Source organism: Ips typographus, linkage group LG14, assembly GCF_016097725.1.
Source record: "Ips typographus isolate SLU linkage group LG14, UJ_Ityp_2.0, whole genome shotgun sequence".
Classification (NCBI taxonomy): Eukaryota; Metazoa; Arthropoda; class Insecta; order Coleoptera; family Curculionidae; genus Ips; species Ips typographus.
In genome coordinates this window covers 4,170,779-4,192,322 of record NC_138435.1, presented here as the reverse complement: position 1 = coordinate 4,192,322, position 21,544 = coordinate 4,170,779, and the positions used below count along the sequence as shown (strand labels likewise).

General features: G+C 34.6%; 1 protein-coding gene across 1 annotated transcript; it reads right to left on the bottom strand.

The window, feature by feature from the left end:
• Positions 1–1,082: 1,082 nt before the first annotated feature.
• Positions 1,083–21,168, bottom strand: LOC145737505 (uncharacterized). Its single transcript, XM_081992208.1, has 9 exons — positions 20,900–21,168; positions 13,271–13,540; positions 13,072–13,207; positions 8,095–8,229; positions 7,844–8,037; positions 4,897–5,114; positions 4,596–4,840; positions 1,605–1,728; positions 1,083–1,548 (listed from the first exon to the last, which is right to left on the bottom strand). The coding sequence occupies exons 1-9, from the start codon at positions 21,131–21,133 to the stop codon at positions 1,137–1,139; spliced, it is 1,968 nt and encodes a 655-aa protein (XP_081848334.1). The 5' UTR covers positions 21,134–21,168; the 3' UTR covers positions 1,083–1,136.
• Positions 21,169–21,544: the final 376 nt, after the last annotated feature.

Genomic DNA, 21,544 nt, shown 5'->3' with positions numbered 1-21,544 from the left:
CGTCAACTCGCGAATTATAATTACAAGGAAAGTCGTAAACCACTAATTTCCTATTACGCGCTATCATACTGCAGCGTTGTTGTAAACCCTGTAATTCTACCAATTGTTTCCAACAAGAATGGTAAAAATCGGACTGGCCAATCATGAGAAAATATAATAACTTAAAAATACGGCTTATCGTATTTTGGCAAAGTACTAGCACTGGTTACTTTACTAAACGGCTTCTATTAATAGTTCCCTTATCTGCATATCGCCGCAAAACCAACGGTACTAACGGACGGCTTAGTAAACAAAGCAAAAAAATATTCGTAACTTCGTTACAGCCCGTACATAGTCCCATCTTTGTTTGGTATCGCTATCGCGTAGTGCGACGGTGCGGGTGCAAGTCCGAGGTCAAGTCAGTCAGCGAGAAACCATAGGAGATTACGTTTACATGTATTCGTTTGGTGTTCGTATTACTTGTTAACCTAAAAACCTACGAAAAAAAATTATTTTTCAGTAGAAATTTAGTTATAGTCTATCTTATTTCTGTTGTAATAAGTGGCGCTCGAACTTTTGGCAGTTTGCAAGTAATAATTAGGAATCAAGATCGAACAACAATTTGTGCAAAAACTGAACATTTCGTGGCCGCAGCAGTGCATCGAAAATTCAGTTTGTGGTGAAAAAAAAAACTGTTCGTGCAATTAACGTTTGACATGACAAGTGTCTGCGACATTTATTAGCACATCGCTTGTTATTCGTCAGATTTAAAAAGACTGTGTATATGCTCTTCAAATAAGAGTTTTTCGAGGTTCTCCCTACCAATTGCAGAGCATACTTATTGGCTTAGAAATAATAAAAAAATAGCTGAAGGAACTGTAACATTGACGGAAGCCCAATTTGAACGCTTATTGTGTAGATTAGGCAGTACTAACATTACACAAACCCAATGTAGTTTTCCTTCTTGCTCCTCGCGTTATAATGGTGATAAAGACAGTGACGTACGGGCATTTATAGATGCTGTTTTTGTTTCATTTCTCCTTTTTTTATTTTGGTCGCACAAATCCACACTGCACCCTGTATAGTTATAATAAGTCATCTAATTAGAATCCATAAACATTTTACTTTATTTATCATAACATAACGTATGCAAGTAATTAGCCAAACAAAGAAGACAATTTGTTGCGTACACGTTTAGATATACGATCCCCTAACGAGCTTGGAATGCGCCTCTTTTTCTGAATAGGTTTTTTGACGGTGGAATTGTTAAAGCGATATAGAATTGTGGGCATTTTGCTAGACAAAAGGTTGAGATGTTCGTAGGTCTTGATCATAGGTGCAACGAAACCTCCGTATCCATGTCCACCCTTGTAGAAGATGCCGGCCCCCTTTAAAGGCACCGCCGGTTTGCTGTACACTGACTGCATATCTATGAAGGGTATGGTGGTCTGGGCCGCGTCGCCACTCCAGGAGGTGTGCGTAAACTTCACGTAGTTGGTGTTCCATCCATGATACGAATATAACTGGCTAGTTCGAGTTGGCACGCCCAAATCAACCGGTTGCTCGATCCTGTAAACCAAATAATTTTGTGACATCATTTATTTTAAAAGGTATAACAAATAAACCATTGTTCGTGAAGTTTGTAAATCTCCTGGGTTTGACTGGTATACAAAGTGGCGTTGCGCCAATCAAAAGGGGTAACGTAGATTCTGAGGCGAACCTGCCAGCCGATGTAGTAGAAACTCAGCCCTAGAAGAGTAAAAAAACGTAAAGTAGTAGGTTTTACATGTTCCCATCTTACTTTTTAGAGGTCTAGGTTACAACGGTACATAATTTAAAAATTTTCAGAAAAAAAAAAAATACTAAAAACTTGAAAATAACATTTTAAGATAGATCATCTTACTCAAAAAAAGGAAGATGTAAACGGTTTTGCTCTATTTTCAACCGTTCACCTGTTATACTCTTACAAATATTGAAAATTCCAATATTTAATAGTCAATATGTCAAAAACGACAAAATTTATACAGAAACTGATTAGAATTAAAATTGTCTAGATGAAGCAACAGATCAAGAAAAAGCAACAGTTACTAGAGATGTCGAACGAAAATTCGTTGTTGTCACTGATTTCATGTGAATCGGCAACGTTGATATCACGAACATATTTTAGATGACTATGAAGGCTTTCACGGCCGGTTAAAACTGAAATACAAAAGTTATCCGGGCTTATAAGCTGTGGTCCAATGGAATTTCTTCCTTAATATTTTAGATGTATTGTCACGTTTAAATTGTAAAGCCCTTTTGGCCCAACAAGTTAAACGAGACGTGCGTTTATTACTTTAATAAACGCCTTTACTGAGATCTTGTTTCAGAGGTAGAATCAAACCACTTGGTAGAAAAATATAATTTAATTCAAAAAACCTTCAAACATAATTCCCAAAAGTAGCATTTTAAACAATATCTTTTACATGCACAAAATATTACAATAATAAATCCATACTGACATTTGTTAAACCATTATGAGGGCAGCTTTCTGGAGGGTTTGGCAGTCGCGATTGGTCATAGAAATGGTTTACTAATTAATTTACGAACCCGGTGCGGAATGCAGAATTCGGGACGACTACATTTTGTGGCGCGAGCCGAGTCGTCAGCTGGGCTCTACCGTCTCCGACGTCGTGCACAGCAAATATGGGCTGACTGGAATGAACCCCTCTCTAGGGTATAACTTCCTTTTTATAGCATTCCAAACACTGGTTCCACCAATCAAAAAACTCTAAGACCTGGTCTCCTCTATCCGACAACTCGTGACGACCTTTCGACCCTTGGTACTTGGAAATATTTCGTATATTTTGCAACCCAGCATCCGGTCACACTCCGGTGCATAGTTTAGCTATTTCCTCATACGTGCAGTTGCGTTTAACCGCATTCCACAATTATAATGTTTCCGCTCAAGTAATATAAATTCCACATTTTTTAAAGTTTCCGTTGAAGTGAAATAAATTTGATTTATTTTCTTTGTGACAGTATTTCTTTAGACCATATTATACAATAAAATGTTTGTTTGTTTCAAACATGTATATTATGAGCAGTGTCAATACCAAGTAAAATACAAAACAAGCTAATTAATATACATGTAGAAATCTACTTTAGCTTTGCTCGACAACTGGCACTAATAAACGGCCATTACACCGAAAAACATGCCAAACATATCATTTATGGATTTCTAGATACAGTACCGCGCATTCTTAGTTGGCTACCCAGTACATACAATATAATTTTTATTTTCTTTGCTAATTGGATTTAATTTTGTCTCACCACAGAAAAAAGGTTTGTTGGGAAAATGGAAAAAAAAAAACAAATTTTATGTGGTGAGACAGAAGACCCAATTAGCAAAGAAGAAATGAGTAACTCATCTCAACAAACATATAAAACATATCTCCATACAATTGTATACCTAGACCGTGAAATACCATTTTGTCAGGCAAAAGAATGTTTTTTGTCCGAGGTCGTCTTACGGCGGAGGACAACCACCTTGAGGACGACAAAATAATTTCACAGTCGACGTGTACACAAAATTTGTTGTTCAAACGACATGCACTTCGAAGTTCTTAATTTTTTATCAATAAAAAGGTTTAGCAATCACCGAAATAATATATTACATACTCAGGTGGAAAGTGTTTGATTTCTGTCGAGAAATTAGGTAGTTAACTTTATCTCGAGACAGAAATTAAACTTTCTACCGTGGTTTGTATACTATTTTATTTTCAACCATTTATCAAAATCTCATCGAACTTCTAATAAATCATTAAGTTGAAATACTGATTGCTAATACTCTCTCACAATAAGGTAGTATAGGTGTACGAGTAGTTATGACTTCAACCACAATAAACGACTGGTGATTTGTTTACAATCTTGACAACGTTATTATTATGCTATTCTGTCTTTAATATTTTGAGCTAAAACGTTTCTTAAAGTGCTTTTAACATGGAGATTTCTGAAGACGCATATGCTACTCATCATTACCAAAAGTGGAAAGTGAGTACTTTCCCCCCGGGTGGAAAGTAAAAGCAGGTAATTTTCATCTTTCCACCTGGTTTACACATAAGAAATAACGTTATTACATACCTGGTTGAAAATAAAAGTTTTTTCTTATGTTTGTTGGTTATGCATTGTTAATGGGACTTCAAATATTAAACTGATTCCTATCAGAAACAATTTCACTTGAAAAATGAAAGCGTGCAAACAGAATCCTGTACTCTTTTAGTTAAAATAAGCGGCACATTTTTCACAATGGTTACATCGAGAAATCATAACCAGCAACCATAACAATAGACGTCACAGTGATTATTAATTAACTTTTTTCTTATATTTTACATTTTCTGCCTTTACTATTGACACCGACCATAATTGTGAATTTCACGGCCGCTAGGCAACACGTGAAGTGAGTACTTCACGTCTATTTAAACAAAAAATATTTTAATCAAAATAATGCGGCGTTATCATATGTAGCAATCTATGAAAAACTCCCGAAACAAGCAGTAGGTTATTAGTGCTTCCTTTACGACCATTAATGGTTATTAGATTTGCAGACACATGAGTAAAACCATTGTAAAGCTCACCTGTCACTACGTGAAAATTTAGTCCGTAGGCCGTTGGTTCATTAAGAGTCATTCGATTGTTTGTGCTATCCATTTCAAAATAATCTCTATTACGTGCCACTCCATAGTCAGTGATTTTAAAGTTGTCCACCGGCTTCCAACGCACACTGGCCTGGTCAATTTTCCCGTAGGGTATCAGTTTGCCTTCCTGGATTTGCAGGTGCAAAATACGATTGTATTTAACAAATCTGAGTCCCGTAACAACCCTAAAATTTTTACACTGATAAATAACAGCGCAAATTTGGCAATGCGATTCGTTTACATGTTCTGTTTCACATCTGATTTCACAGATCTCAAACTGATATATCGGTCCGAATTCGGTCCTGATTCATCACACAGACATAGGCAATAGTCACATCGAAAGAATATCCACCAGCTCCAAAACCTCAAATAAGTTTTGTTATTGCAAGAGCCATATCGTCCTAAGACTTTACCAGTGTTTTCCGATCGTATATAGTCATATCTTCTACTCGCTGAACCCTGAAAAGAAACAGTAATAATAGTTTGTTCACCGATTTTTCTGTGAGAGCCATAATTCACGTAGGTAAGTCATCGAGGAGATTCTATTACAGGAATATTGGTTAATTTTTTAACACTTTAGAGAATTCTTATTATTGAATTCCTATACAGGTGTGATAAACCGAAAATCGACTATAGAAAGCCGTCTATCGGACAGAGAAGCATAGATAATTGCATGCGCGGGATTGAAAACAAAAACGAAAAAAATATCAAGTGGGCCAAAATTTTCTACCAGTGTTGTGAATTCATCGACTGAATTATAACTAGTTACCTAACTTGGTATTAGAAAATTCCTATACAGGGTGTCCCACGACGAAAGACATCGATTGATATTGGAAAAAGTATAAATAGCAGAGTTTTGAAAATTTGGCAGGATACTGATGTCGGCATGCCCAATCTAACTAAAATATTTTCAAGATGGTTGCACTTCCGTTTATACCGGAAGTTGATCACAACTTTCTTATTTTAAATAGAACACCCTATAGTATTACATATTTGGATTCCTCACAAAATGTTGACCAACTTTTGTGTACAATGCCCTATGCCTATCTCTAGCCGTTTTCGAAATATTTGATGTTTTTCCAAAAAAGTGACAGTTGCAACGCTCAACATATTTTTGTATTCTGTCAAAACCGTATTTCATTTTGCTATAAAACTTTGGGTTATTGTAAATAAAGGATCGTTTTATCAAACTGAGGGTGCGTAGTGACTCATTTGTATACAGGGTCGTCAAAAAAAAAAAAAATCATAATCTTGCCACTAAAAAAAAAATGAAAAATTTCAAGTTTTTTAAATAGAAACCCACATTTTTTATGACGGAATCATTTTGAGCATTACAAATTACTATACGTTTCAATTTACTTGCCTATACCTAAACTCAACCCATTTCGTTTTATTTGAGAATAAAGATTTTTTATTATTAAAACTCCAGATTTCTTCAAAATTTCTCTCTCAAATTACGTGTGGATTTATGTCACACCAGTAGTGTGAATTATGTCTATTGAACATTTGGCATCGTCGCTCTAAATAATATTATTCAAAAACAATTCTTCTCCATAGTGACTAGTCAGCAAAAACTCACTAAAAACCACTCTCTTCGGAAAGTCAACCTCTTTTAAGTGTTGCACTAATTTAAATGAAAAAGGGTAAAATTTATGTTTTTTCAAGATCCTTTGAATTGAGCTTTTGGATTATTTGCTTGACAGCTTTTGGTGATGGCTTTCGTTTTTCTGGATAACTAGCGGCAAATACCTCATATGTTCTACTCACAACTTGATCACGATCTCCATAAATAATAAACAGATTTAAGTAATCTTGGTTTGAATAACGTAACCGCGACGGCGTATTTTCAGTTGTCAAAACACTCAAAACTAGTGTTATTAACATGCCCTGCAGGTCTCCAACATCACCGTGTGTCAAAAGCATGACCAACTAGAGTACCAGCTAATCCCAACCATGTAGCCTAATAAAAAAATGTTTATTCTCAAATAAAACGAAATGGGTTGGATTTAGGTATAGGCAAGTAAATTGAAACGTATAGTAATTGTTAATGCTCAAAACGATTCCGTCATAAAAAATGTGGGTTTCTATTTAAAAAACTTGAAAATTTTCATTTTCTTTAGTGGCAAGTTTATGATTTTTTTTTGACGACCCTGTATACAAATGAGTCATTACGCACCCTCAGTTTGATAAAACGATCCTTTATTTACAATAACCCAAAGTTTCATTGCAAAATGAAATACGGTTTTGACAGAGTACAAGAATATGTTGAGCGTTGCAACTGTCACTTTTTTAGAAAAACATCAAATATTTCGAAAAAGGCTAGAGATAGGCATAGGGTATGGTACACAAAAGTTGGTCGGAATTTTGTGAGGAATCCAAATATGTAATAATAATAATAATAATAATAATAATAATAATAAATATCTTTATTTCACAATTATTAATATATAAGGTGTTCTATTTAAAATAAGAAAGTTGTGATCGACTTCCGGTATAAACGGAAGTGCAACCATCTTGAAAATATTTTAGTTAGATTGGGCATGCCCACATCAGTATCCTGCCAAATTTTCAAAACCTTCCTATGTGTACTATTACTTTTTCCAATATCAATCGATGTCTTTCGTCGTGGGACACCCTGTATATTTCCCCATTTACTTTTATAACATATTTATTCCGGTTTCTGTGTCATTAGTTTCAAAACTGGAATAATAATAATAACAATATATGTTATAATTATAAATGTTTTTCCGTTTTAATCTCCTATGTCCAGGGTGTTCTTGGACACCTGGTATATAAACCGACCGAGCCGACGGACAGTCAGTTGTGAAATAACAGTGGCGCGATAAGCAAAGAACGAAGTAGTGAAGTGGTAAAAGTGACTTTAGTGGTTTAACAACTGATCTCTAGTGTTGTAAATTGTTGTGTAATTGGTAAATAAAGTTTGTTGAGTTGATTCAAAGTCTCACTTATCAAAAAAGAAACCAGTAAAGTGTAACAGTATGTAATATGAAAAAAGTGAACGCAAACTTTTAGGGAGATTTCTGACTTCCCCTCTGAAACTATCATTATTTCATTATTACTTCAATTTCTCCTTTTGTAATAGGACGTTACTTATTGTATGTAATTTATTATTACAATTGAGAGTGAATGTTTAAATCAGTTTAACGTAAAGGCTACTAATTACTCACCGATAAGCATCCTTCCAAATACGTATCATAGAAAAAGCAATTATAAAGTTTGCCACCGGGACAAGAAGGACGATGATATAGTTCGTCTGAAGAATAAGCATTGCAGTCTTCATGGCAGAACCCTTTCGGGTGCAACTCATTTTCCTGTTCGATACGGCCTTGCACCAATCTGGTAAACTCGTCGTAGTTTGTACCTTTGATTTAGAAATACAGTATTAACGGTAATTTTGTTAAAAAATTATTCATTTAACCTTTGATAAAAGTACTAGGATTGCTCGTAATGAGTTGATACGAGTGCCACTCGGTCTTAATCAATTGCTGGTAAACATTTAAGGTGTTCTGTTCAAACATTTTGCGGGCATTTTCTGACTGTTGCACAAAGTGTCCTAGAATTTTAGTTCTTATAATAATCAGGATAAAAAAAAAGTGAAAAATGAGCAAATCGAGAAAGATAATACCACATTAGTACTTTCCTAGGTTGTACAGGATGATTGTATATATTTTTCACAATAGCTCAATCCGTTAGTTTTGATCTGACAGCATAGTGTAAATTAGCAAAGTTGCAGTGTTTTTCCTGAATCGCCAAAATCTGATGTCAAAATTGACATATCTTAATCACTGGTCACTTTTTTGATATATGTTTTGATTATTTTAAATGAAATACCTCATATTTGAATTGCTCAATAAGAAGATCTCTTTTTTTTTAATTTCTATAATTTATTGAGATTATGTTGGTCACTTCCCAAAAAATATAGATTCTTTAAAAAAAAAACTGAAAACAAAGAACAATTAAACTTTTACTGGTAATAGATAGATTTGAACTTTAAACGTCAATGTCGCACACTAGATGCTTAACGATTATGTTATTACAATTGTCAGAGCTAACAATATTGATTCCATGTATACTACTCGTAAAATAATTAAATTATTTTATTGATATTAGCATTATTATTTTATTCAAAGTTTAGAGGTTTAAACCTTAAGGAAAAAATTAAATTAACAATCACTATGCCACCGTCTACGCTTATGGTTGCTGGGTATGATTTCTTCTATGTTACCACTGTGTGCACCGTTCACAGTAGTACACCCACCCATAGTACATCAATCTTTGTCTCCCGATTTCATTTCCGCGTATATGAAAAACAAACGGAAAATATTTCTGTCAAGAGTGAGTTTATTTTTTAACGTGCCATGCCCGGCAATAAACGTCACCGTGATTGCTTGCTAAGTGGATATCGTTTGATCAAAAAATTTTGTGTTCACCTCGGCCGTGAAATAATTTTTTCGCCCTCAAGATTGTTGTCCTCGGCCGTAAGACGCCCTCGGACTTCAAACTTTCTTTCATTCGAAAAAAATACCACTTCACGGCCGAGGTATACAAATAAAATATCGATTTATCTATCGTGGTGTGAACACTGCAGTTCTCTATCTCTTCTGTAACACGAGATATCAGGAAAAGTCGGTAAAAAAACTAAAAAGCTTTGTTACAGTTCTAAACATTACATTACTGATAATAAATAAGATAATTACTGATAATAAATAAGATAATAATTAAAATTTTAAAGAAGATTACTATATGTTCCAAATGCGGTGGTTATAATGGCAGTAATTAGTATACACAACTCCGTTTCATATCGAAGCATTTTTTGTTTTCCATCCCGATCACTTTATATGAAGAGCTAGAAAGAAAAGTTAAATAGCAAAATTGTTTGTCGAGAACAGGCAATTACGTTTATCGTATTTTTGATATAACTTTTCATTTTTTGGGTATTTTTCATTTTAGTGGTATCAAAACGCACCCTAGTGATGGATTTGGAAAACTGAAAATTATTTCCAGCATTTTTCGTCTTCACATTTACTAGACATATTTATTTTCCCGAAGCCCTACTATGTATAGTTTTCGAGAAACAGCCGCGTGCACAGCTTATTCGAACACCCTGCACAAGCAGTGTACAATTCACTTTACATAAAGCAGCGGTCGAGATTTTGTGGTTACAATGTTTATTTTGCCCTTAACTTTTTCTTCTACTGTTAAAACATTTTCTATAATCGTTTTATGCACTTTAGGAATTTTAATCTCTCAGTGATATAATAGTTATTTAACCAACAAGTGTATTAATGAAAGCGATTAATAATCGAAATGGTTTAATTAGTAGTACAATTGAAATTATTAATCACTTAATAATATAAGAGTTGGTTACAAAATTTTTACCGTCGACTGTAGTCTATAATAAACGTTTATTATCTTAAAAAGTTTGAATAAAAACTAATTGTCAATTGTATACGCGACACTGCAAACCAAAATCATAGGCACCCTTGACATTGACAGTTAGTTCTGTCGGTAATGGTGGATGTCAACTAAATAATGTGCGTCTATTTCTCTCTGTTTAATACAAATAAAGAAGGATGGAACTATACGGTGAGCGTATTAGGTTGCCTATGGTAAAATCGCGCATTAAAGTAAAACAATTGAAAATGCATTATGGGACTCATTTATAAACGATTTTGCATTCATTATCGTCCATTAAAAAAGGCGTCCATAGATGAACTTTTTGCATTTGTTGCATAATAGTTATTTATATTCTATAAACAATGGTTTAAGTCACTTGTATAAATAACTATTACCGCACTAGTGTCGTAAAGCACCCTAAGAGTATAAGAAAACAATTATTGTCGCACTAGTGCGGGAAAAACTCTCACTATGAAACTCAGATTTAAAAATGACCAATTTCTGTGTTATTCGTGGATAAAGTATTGATACAAAGGCCTCATAACCAGATTAAGATTACCTGAAATTTAGAGAAAAACGAGGGGTCACAATATAGAATTTCCATAAATTTAGGGAAAAAGTGCACAACTTGGCAACATCTCATCCCAGGGGTGTCCTCAACTTACCCCCCTTACGAAGTCTCAACCCTCTAGACCTTAAAATAAGAGTAACCCATTTAACCTCATGTAAAATGCAAATCTAAAAAACAACTACTTTTGGACATGTCCCGGTATCATTAAACTTGGATAGGCGCATCGGATGGAAGGTTCGCGATACAATAAACGTCTACTAGACGTATAAGAAGAACATTCTGTGCATACAGGAAAGTTCGAGAATCGATCACCCACACATATACCTATAAACCGACCGAGCCTCCGGACAGTAATAGCTGCCATCAAAAAGACGCCCGACAGACAAGCCAAGCAAACCGACGAGGACGAGTTTACCACGGTTAAAAGAAGACGAAAGGACTAAAAGGCGGATTAAAAGACAGCAAAACCTCTGGAGGAGATGGAGATTAGTGAGGAAACTAACAACAATCCATCAACTTCGGGAACTGTGACAGACCCTCCGAAGGAAACGGAGAAAGTCGAAAAAGTAGAGGAGATACCGCCAGTAGTTCTAAGAAACGCAGAAGACTGGACAACCATCTGCAATAAGCTTAAAGCCAAGAAGGTCTAATACTAAACGGCCAAGATGTCAATGAATGGAGTGGCAATTACACCGTCTACCAGCAAGGATTATAGGAGCTTGACTAAGCTCCTAAACGACGTCAAGAAGGAATACCACACGTATGCACTTCCCGAAGACAAAACTACCAGGGCCGTCATCAAGGGCGTCCCGACCAACATCATCGTTGATGACGTCACTAAGGATCTCGAAAGTCAGGGATTGAAAGCTATCCGTTCATACGATGACCTGCAGAGAGGGCAAGAGGCCATTACCACTAGTATTCGTCAAAACTAGAAAAGAAGACAAAGGGATCCTATTCCAAATCATTCGATGCTGCCACCTAGTAGTAAAGGTGGAGCATCAAAGACAACACCTCGGTGAAACCCAATGTCACCGTTGCCAAAGATTTGGACATACGCAAAGCTACTGCACCGCAGAAGCCAAATGCGTCAAGTGCGGAGAAAAGCACTACACAGCGGAGTGTAAGAAAGCACGAGAAGAACCGCACAAGTGCGTAAACTGCGGGAGTTCACACCCTGCAAATTACCGCGGCTGCAAGAAAACCCTGACCAAACAACAAGCACGAAAAGGACCCAAGCCAGCCAGCTATGCAGCGGCGGCAGCACCAACCAAGACAGAGGACATTGTGTCCCCCAACCCGGACATGACTTCAACTTTGCACACGGTTTTGAAATTAATGAACACAATGTTTGCACATCTGGCAAAACACGCCATTTAAAAAACTAATCATGTTTTTTTCTTTTACAGGTAAAGCCAGCCAAGACCAAACCACTCAAAAGAAGATGCGACTTGACAAAACCAACTCCGACAGACGTTTCCCCCCGGATGGCGAGAATTTATTCTCAAAATCTGGGTAAAACCTCTCCGCAGCTACCTTAGTGCTGACTAAGTTCTGGTTGCAATCCGGCACCCCCAAGAAATTGGGGGGCACCTCCTTTCTACCCAACCAACACCTTCCAAGGTTTGTAAATGAAATGGTAACGACCTGAAGGTCTACTCTTTAATTTGCAAACCTTCCCCGACATTGACCAAGCCGATGAAAAAAGAAGCGTCCAGGAGGACAGAAGAGCGCAGAAGAGCCCATAGTCTGCGGGGGTACTATCAGCCAGTACAGCAGTTGCACTTTTAACCTGCGAATGTCGACTTAAGTCGATAAAATTCGCTTTTGTAGGGGTGCAACTGCTGATACTGGCCTAATGGTCTACACCGATGGGGAGGTAAAAAGCAGTAATCTTGCTTGACCCCCTTATCTGAGGCCGCATTCCTACCATGAATAATGGCGCGGACAGTGAGTTGTGAAATAACAGTGGCGCGATAAAGCAAAGAACGAAGTAGAAAAAAGTGGTAAAAGTTACTTTAGTGGTTTAAAAGTGAGTTCAGAGTTGTAGTGTTGTAAATTGTTGTGTAATTCTTAAATAATGTCTGTTGAGTTTATTCAAAGTCTCAATTATCAAAAGAACCCCGTAAAGTGTAACAGTATTGTACCGTACTATTGTTTTTTTGAGTGGGTACTGAAAGGCTTTGAAAATAGTACATTATGCGTGTGGTGTCGTAAATTAATGGACTGGGGTGGTCACCACAACTCGGTCTACAACCTCGTCGTGCCAATACTTCCCACTCGTGACTATAAAAATGCTCATATCACACTAGTACCGTAAATAACTATTAATTTCATTAAAAAAAGGATAAGCTTTTCTTCGTCAAAAACAAAAAAAGGTGAACTGCTCAGCTCTTCTTGACGTTTCTTGAATCTGTTTTACAAAACCTTTATTTAAGTCCCTCGCCAAGTAAGCAAACTGTTCCAGAATGTAGGCCTTAAGTGCATTCAGCGATATCAAGTTATACAGATGATAATACGCTTGTCTCGGTGACAGGGCGAACCACATGTCCCAGCCCCTCCGCTACAACAATAATTGAGTTGAATATATATGTATAGTGTAGCATCCATTTGCTTTAAAACTTGCTTCAATTAGGTCATCGAACAGGCTGTTGTGTGGACCATAAGCGAGCTTGTAGATTGCTGACATATAAATGTTTATTCCAGTCTCATTATTGAGAACGTCATAAATTATATCTTCTTTGTAGATTTTGTACTGTGAATCTAGCTTTCGTTGTTGGAGGTAGTGTCTAAACTTGGTGTATTTAAGGTTAATGTTGCCTAGGTTATTATAGAGGAATAGAAAATTGGGTCGTCGTTTTAGAGGATCCATCCCTAAAAGCAGGTCCGAAGGTAACTGAAAAGAAGTTTATTTATATGCATAACGTTTTTAATTTTGAAACATACAACTTACAAATACAGTCATTGTTTACAGTTATAATAAACCATTTAAACAAAAAAAGCGGTAGTCGACTGCTTTTTTTGTTTTAATGGAAGCGTGTTTAAGTCATAGGTGACAAGATAATAAGCCGTTAGCTTTAATACACGATGGTCCATCATGAATAGCCGTGATTCCTTCTGTAAAAACCGTATTAACTATAATTCTGAAAATTTGGTAGTTTACCAATGTCGATGGCGGCAGTTTGCACTTCCGGTTTTTAAGAATGAAATACCCTGTATACAGGGTTAGCCACTCAAACCTCTCATTAAAGGTTTAATTTGAAATTTTAGTATTAATAAATAAATTTGATATTTTGGAATTAAAATAAATTCAATGCTTTCTGTACAGTTTAACCGAAAATGCATGCCTATTAGCTTATTTTAAATAAAACACCCTGTATGTTGAGAGTGTTGTGCAACATCTGGTGACATCTGTACTCAACTCTATGAGTTAGAAAGTACAGAAGGCGTTCCCAAATCTAGCAACAGCCCCATTAATGCCACATCGTTCGGTTTATCAATCCCAATCCTCTGACCGGTTTCGCCGTATTACGGCTGATCAGAGAGGTTATAGGGCTTGATAACCAAAGAACAGAACAAATGTTACCAAATGACAGCTCTTAAAAAGTTAAGATAAGAACATGCAAGCCGTGTTGTTCTATCTCATTCTTACTACGAGCAATTACAGAAGAATGAAAATACTTATTAATTAATTAAGAAGTATTTTAATTAATATGTTATCATCAAATTTATTTTAAATTTCGTCCTATTATAAGTCAATTATTCAACGCTTAGCAACGATTTAAACAATTTTGTATTCACTAGAGGCTTAATAGTTATTTATACAGCAAGGGACTTAAACCATTTTTTTAGTCACGAAAAGAACTATTAGTTCTTTGAGTGAATAAACCGGTTTAAGTCACGTGTTTTATACAATATTTTATTAAATTTCGACTTCTTATAATTAAAAAAACTAAAATTACAGTTCTTTTAAATTTGCATCTCGCCTCGCAGATGTGACATTGATGTTTGTTTGTTTACATCTTTAAATTTAAACTATTTATTATTATTATATTTAAAATTTTTTTTAAACATCTAGTGAATAAAATTAGTAATAATAGTAATTTTTTAAATTGTTGCTAAGCGTTAAATAATAGACTAATAATAGGACGAAATTTAATAAAAAATTTTGAATCACTCCGACATTTGCTTATTTACAGATGTAAACAAACAAACATCCATGTCAAATACAACAAAAGTACAAATTAATAGAACTGTAATTTTCGTTATTTTTAATATAAAACTTCGAAATTCAATAAAATATTGTATAAAACACGTGATTTAAACCTGTTTATTCACTCGAAGAACTTAATGTGTCTCTTAAATTGTTCTTTTTGTGAATAAAAAATGGTTGTCACTTGCTGTATAAATAACTATTAATTCTAATAAACTTTTAATGAACGGCTTGGGTGGCTAACCCTGTAGTGTACAGGGTGATTGATTGAATTTTGACCACCCTCTTAACTTTCTTAATTTTGATTTTGGCAAAAAACGTTAAATACAAAACTAGTAGATATTTAGGTCTACTTTATTTTTAGATAAACAGTTATTATACCAAACTTATGTTTTTTAAAATACGATGACTAACTTTTTATCCGATATTTGCATTCTACGTCAAATTTTAGGAATTGATGTAAAATTTCTGTATCGATATTCAACTGTTTCCTCAGCATCTGTTACTTTAACAATATTTCCTCGACTATGTGATTAAGGGTTAATTTAGTTACTCAAATTTGGGGCAGCCTGTATAATAACTATTGTGTGTATTAGTAATAATATAACATGTGTATATCTAAGAGTAAAAGTAGACCCAAATATCTATAACTGTTGCTACAACTAGTTTTTTTACTAAAATCAAAAATAGGGAAGTTAAGGGGGGTGGTTAAAATTCAATAAATCAAGGACGCTGCTGCGGAAACATTTGAATATCGATACAGACATTTTACATCAATTAGGCCTAGAATTTGACGTTGAATTAAAATATCGATTAAAAAGTTAGTCATTGTTTTTAAAAAAAACATGTTTGGTTTGCTACTTAAATGTGGGACACCCTGTATAATAACTCTTTATCTAAGAGTAAAGTAGACCTAAATATCTACTAGTTTTGTATTTAACGTTTTTTGCTAAAATCAAAATTAAAGAAGTTAAGAGGGTGGTCAAAATTCAATCAATCACCCTGTACTACTTGGTGCAGTTTGTCCCCCACCTGGGACTCGGCTTTATCGATATTTATGGCCTCGGCATTAAATTGATTACCGGCATGTGGTCGTTATTAAGAGTTCTGCGTGTGGTCGGCTTTAAATCAGACCACGGTAGGGATAATTTGCATGGATTGTTTTAGAGGCATGTCAGGGTTGTACTGGCATTTTAGGTAACGTTTCCCAAGCTGAACGGGTTTTAAAATAAAAGAGGTCGTGGGCGCCTTCTTGGATCGATAGAGGGTGAGAAGTCTGGGGGGCTGGGAACGAATCTGTCCCTACAGTGCCATATATCAATTAGGGTCAACTGCTTTTCGGGTAAAAATACCTGGGACAACAAACACGAAACAGTGGACGCTGTTCGTTTTCGTTTCCTAGGTGATTTACGAAGTGTACGTTAAGGGATGGGCGGGCAGCGAATTTCTCCTAGTCCACCCATCCTTTTCGAGGGTTGTTTTTAAGGCTTTTAAGCTTTTAAAGGCGGTTTACGTTCGTTTCAACCCTTCAAGACGAAAAAATACAGGGCTTTTAAAACAACCTTGGCCAGAACTTCAGCGTATAATGCAAGCCATTATTTCTCGGTCTCATAATTCCATAAAGCGGGAATAAATTCCCAACATAATGCTACCTGGGGGTAAGTTAGTATCCTTATTAAACCCCTTTCGGGGCTTCTCAGCTGTCCTGGATTTATTAGCGCTAATAAATCGTTTCGGAAAAAGATTTAATCCGCATTAATCTTCACACACAGTTAAGCCACTTTTGGCATAAAAATATACTTTTTTAAAAAACTACCCCAGTGTGGAAAATCCAATCTTCTTTGAATCCTACAACAAATTCTAGACATATTTCATTCATTGTCATTTACCCATCTGTATCCCTTTCTGAGATATTTATTATTATTATTAATTTATTATTATTTACATTTTATGTAAAATTGTACATTTGTAATACCGAAAACCATTGTAATTTTCACATTTCAGAAAACGTTTTTTTCTCGGGTATTATGTTTTGTGTTGTTAAACGAAGTTGGATGCATAAAAACGTTAAAATTACGTGGTGGTCAAAGATTGACCTTAAAAAATGAATTTTAATAAGCTACTAAAGTCAAGATCTCTAAATGGTAAACACCTGTATTTTTTGACAAGTTTGTATTATGGTGCCTATTTGAAAAATGTATACTTTTTGAAATAAACACAAATAAAAGAATTTCGATGATACATAAGCGTTCTTCGCTATTTCAGTTTTGCTTGAATAACCTCAAAGTAGGCGTTGCATATGTTTGACATGTTAAAGACGGCAAATTTTACGTCACAATGACGTAATTGAACAAAGTAATATTGTAACGTCAAATTCGCTTGATAGAAAGTCAAAGTGATATTGTAACGCGATATGAAATGTACAGCTTACTACCATTAATAATCACGAAACGGTATATTAGGCGTTTGAGGGATAAAAATCGTTTATTTGTGATTATTTCAGAAAGTATCAGTTTTCTAAAGAAGTAACATAATACAAACTTGCCCTAATTTTAAACAGAATAACAAGATAAATTTTTTAATTAGGAACTTGAATTCTCGCACTTTTTAAAGTCTACCCCGTATCATTATTTGTGTCAATTGATTGATTTTGTATAAAGCAGTGGCAGAGATTTTGGGTTGATAATGTTTTGTTGCCTTTAACTTCTACGCCACTGGAAAATGGATGCTTTATAAATTTTTCAAGAAAATGGCATTTTATAAGGGTAACTGTTAATAATATATTATCAAGTTCAATCTTTATAAAAAATATCAAAATCTAACTTTTTTTATGATATAAATGTTTCCAATTCATTAAACTGTTTTTCTTTAAGTTTCATGTTTTTTAGTCATAAAATGTCGTTTTGTTAAAAACCAATTTTATTGTCGGTTTTTTGAAAAGTTACGGAAAATATTTTTTGACGTAGAAAACTCCAAAGCTTGAGAGAACGTTTCTAAAGCACTAATTTTTATTGTGATGTAGAAGTTAGGGGCAAAAAACCTCTTAAACCACAAAATCTCCGCCCCTGCGTTATGTAAAATCAATCGTTTTTGATCATAACCTTCAATTTACTTCAAAAACGGTCAGTTTTTTGAAAAATTATCAAAAGCAGTTTTTCATAAAGTATGGAATAAATTCGATTAAAATTTAGGGAGTTAACTTAAAAAAAATGCTCGGATACGCATGTTATCATTTTCAATTGCACATTTTTTGAAAAAAAAAATTAGATATTCAGGGTGTCCAAAAATTGAGAGACGACCTTCCAATTGACATTTTCAAATACGAACCCCCATTTTGTATTGCATACTACGTCAATTTCTTGCTACTTTTCATGTAGCATATCCTATGTCGATATACAGATGTTTTCTAAAATGTTGAAAAAAAACTTCCACCGTACCCATCGGACTGGTGTTTAGTTTATTGTCACAAGGTTTGTTTTTTTTTTTAATTTTTATAGCAATGCCATTCTCATTCATTTTGAAGTTCCTAATTTGTCTGATTGCTTTGTCTGTGACTTTATTTCAAACAAATAATAATATTACAATGCGTTTATCAACAGCACAAAGAATTGAAATTCTGATGATAATTGGGCATGGCGATAGAGTGCGAACTCAACATGAGGTGAGTGTTTTATAACAAATATCCAGAAAAGCCAATAAACCAGTCAGTAGTTAGTAAAATTGAAAGGAAGTTTTGAGATACACGTTCTGTAGAAAATAAGTAAAAAAATAAACTTCCTGCGATAAACGAAGACGAATTTTATTATCTGTGGAAGTAAATCCGCATATTAGTATTCGTCAAGTTTCCCGCGACTATGATATCCCTCGTTACCTCATTACAGCAGGATGGTGCATCCCCACATTATGCAATACAAGTCAGACAATATCTTAACGATGTAGCATTTCCCAACAGATGGATTGAAAGGCGTGGATCAATTGAATGGACTTCAAGATCTCTTGATCTCAATCCTTGGGATTTTTTTTTGTGAGGCCTTCTCAAAAATCTTGTTTATTAAACTAAACCTGAATCAATTGACGACTTAAAAATTAGAATTAGAAGAGAGTGGGGCAACATTAGTCAAGAAACCATAAATTGGGTCCAGCGTGATTTTATCGATCGTTTGGGATAATTCCAGGCACAAGAGGGGTTTCAGTTTGAACATTTAATTAACGAATTTATTGTTTTTTGTTATTAAACAATATTTTCATTAAAACATGTTATATTTTTCAACTGTTATTTTCTCGAAAATAGCTGATTATCGACATAGGATATGCTACATGAAAAATACCCAGAACTTGAAAAAAATGGGGTTTCCCATTTGCAAATGCCAACTCGAAGGTCATATCTCAATTTTGGGACACCCTGTATATTTAATTTTTTTCTCAAAAAATGCACGTTTAAAAATAATAACATATTTGTCCGAGCATTTTTCTGAATGATGGGTGGCTGAATTGTAACCGAATTTATTCCATACTTTATCGACACACTGTATATAACACTCCCATGCTTTAGAAAAGTAGCATCTATTTGCTCAGTGGCTTAAAAGTGGCAAACAAAACATTGTCAACCCAATATATCCGCCACTGCTTTATGCAAAATCAAACGACTTACACTACCTTCCGGAGATAATTATAAAAATCGATATAATTTTTTCATTTTGACTCCCTGTATCTTGAAGAAAGGGCATTTAAGAAGATATGTTTAGATAAACTTTTTGTCATATTGTTGGATATACCACCTCTCCTTACAGTTTGTGACAAATTTAGAAACCCCGTGTATAAGAAAAAAAGTGATAAGTCTACAACTACAAAATTAAAGATTTTAGACAAAAATTGACTACGCCAATGAAATTTATGTAACAAACCCTTTAAGTGGCCGTTCTCAGTTTTCTACTAACATATCTGAAATAATCGAATATAGCCAGTTCCCAAAAATCCTTTGTATTTCCGAAACAAATGACGACAGGCCAATTTTGATTGGACCAGCAAACTAAACTCGAAATTTGAGATCGCAACACCTCGCATCTCACTTTTTTTTCTATTACCATCTGCTCTGTACCCCCGAAAAACCAACCGAAAAGTGACCACCCTCTACACTGTGTCTAGAATATGGTGGGTCACTATGAGGATCTTGAAAACGTTTAGAGATAGAGATTTGGTTAAATTGAAGAAAGGTTGCTTAGCCTTAACAAAATGACATTTACTAAACGTTAATTGTTTTTTGGTTGTAGAGACATTTTAAAAAAAGGTAATTTTTTAATTATACGTTTTAATTTTTCGTAACGTTAATATTGTACTTAAACCAAAACTAATAACACTTTTCTATCCTCTTGTCTGCAGTTAGACAATACTACATGGTATTCACCTGGGATTTTTTCAATTTCAAAATAATCTGGACAGATTTGAACCCAATCGAAAAGTTTGACAGCTTGAAATTTCTTTAGGCTGTAATTTTAATGCGTTTTGAGGTGGCACATGTGACAACCGATACTTTTTCCTAAGAAAAGTTTGTCCGGACATTTATTTTAATTTTGCATAGGTTTTGAGACCGTTATTTTTTACAGAAATGCAAAAATTCGTACATGTCCAGATTATTTTAAAAATTTTAAAAAAATTTCAAACAACTATTTCAAAATGGTGAACAGGCATGCTAAGTTTCGTATGAGTTTTTTTTTTGGTTAGAAATTATCACCAAATAAATGTTTTTTCTTTTGGCCTCATTTAGAGTCAGCTAGCTTCACTTGGGAGCATTTTAAAACCACAGTTTATATGACACTTCAGCGTTTATTTTTTATATACTTTCCACACTTTAAGTATTCTACAATCAATTTAGACCACCTTGTATGTAAGTTAACGTATATTTCTTGTCAAATTTTAATGGTAAATCGAGCACAGTGGGTAGTTTGTGATTGGTTACAAAAAGCAGCTCGGACCAGACACAAACTACGAACAGATCTGCGATTTAGAGAAATACGAAAAGTGTTTTATATTAAAAGCACTAACCTTCTGTAATTGATTGTCAATCTCGCCGAATTTCTTTATCAGATACATTTCTCCTTTCTCCTTTCTCTTCCTCAGCAAACCGTTTACCGTTAAGTTCCATAGAGAATTCTCTACTTCCAAAAAGTTGTATCTCATCTCGTCGACTTGCAACCATGTTGCATTTTTATATGCGCAACTCAAAGATAATAACTGTGATAACACTAGCGAAATAACAAGGAAATATAGGCAATACATTTTGCGCGACGCTGCCCGTTTGGACGAATTTAAAATTGCGCTTAATTTATATTACACCGGAGACTACCCCTCTACAATAATATTTGGAATAAACAAGATAAGCGTTAATTTAGTAAATAATAAAATTGGCTAAACTTGTCGTAAAAATAATAAAATAACCAAGTTTTATGATTCAGTAAAAAAATTCACTTTTCTGCTGCAGTGCAACAAAGTTACTTTTCCCCAATAGTGCAGAAAACTATATTGATAAAAAATTAACATCTTGGTTCTTTAAACTTTTAAATTATAAGGGTAGTACCCCGACCCATATTTAAATTAAAGGTATTTAGTAGTAGATAATTAAGTGAATTAGCATGTAGTTTAGTATCATCTTTTTTCTCCAAAATAAAATGTATTCAGCTTGGTTAAGTG

Bases quoted from the DNA above. Each gene is read 5' to 3' on its own strand.
- LOC145737505 (XM_081992208.1), bottom strand. From the start codon at position 21,133: ATGTATTGCCTATATTTCCTTGTTATTTCGCTAGTGTTATCACAGTTA. The intron at 8,230-13,071 runs GTTTTGTAAAAC...CTAAAATTCTAG, and splicing joins GGCGAGGGACTTAAATAAAG to GACACTTTGTGCAACAGTCA. The intron at 4,841-4,896 runs GTAAACGAATCG...TAAAAATTTTAG, and splicing joins TCAGATGTGAAACAGAACAT to GGTTGTTACGGGACTCAGAT.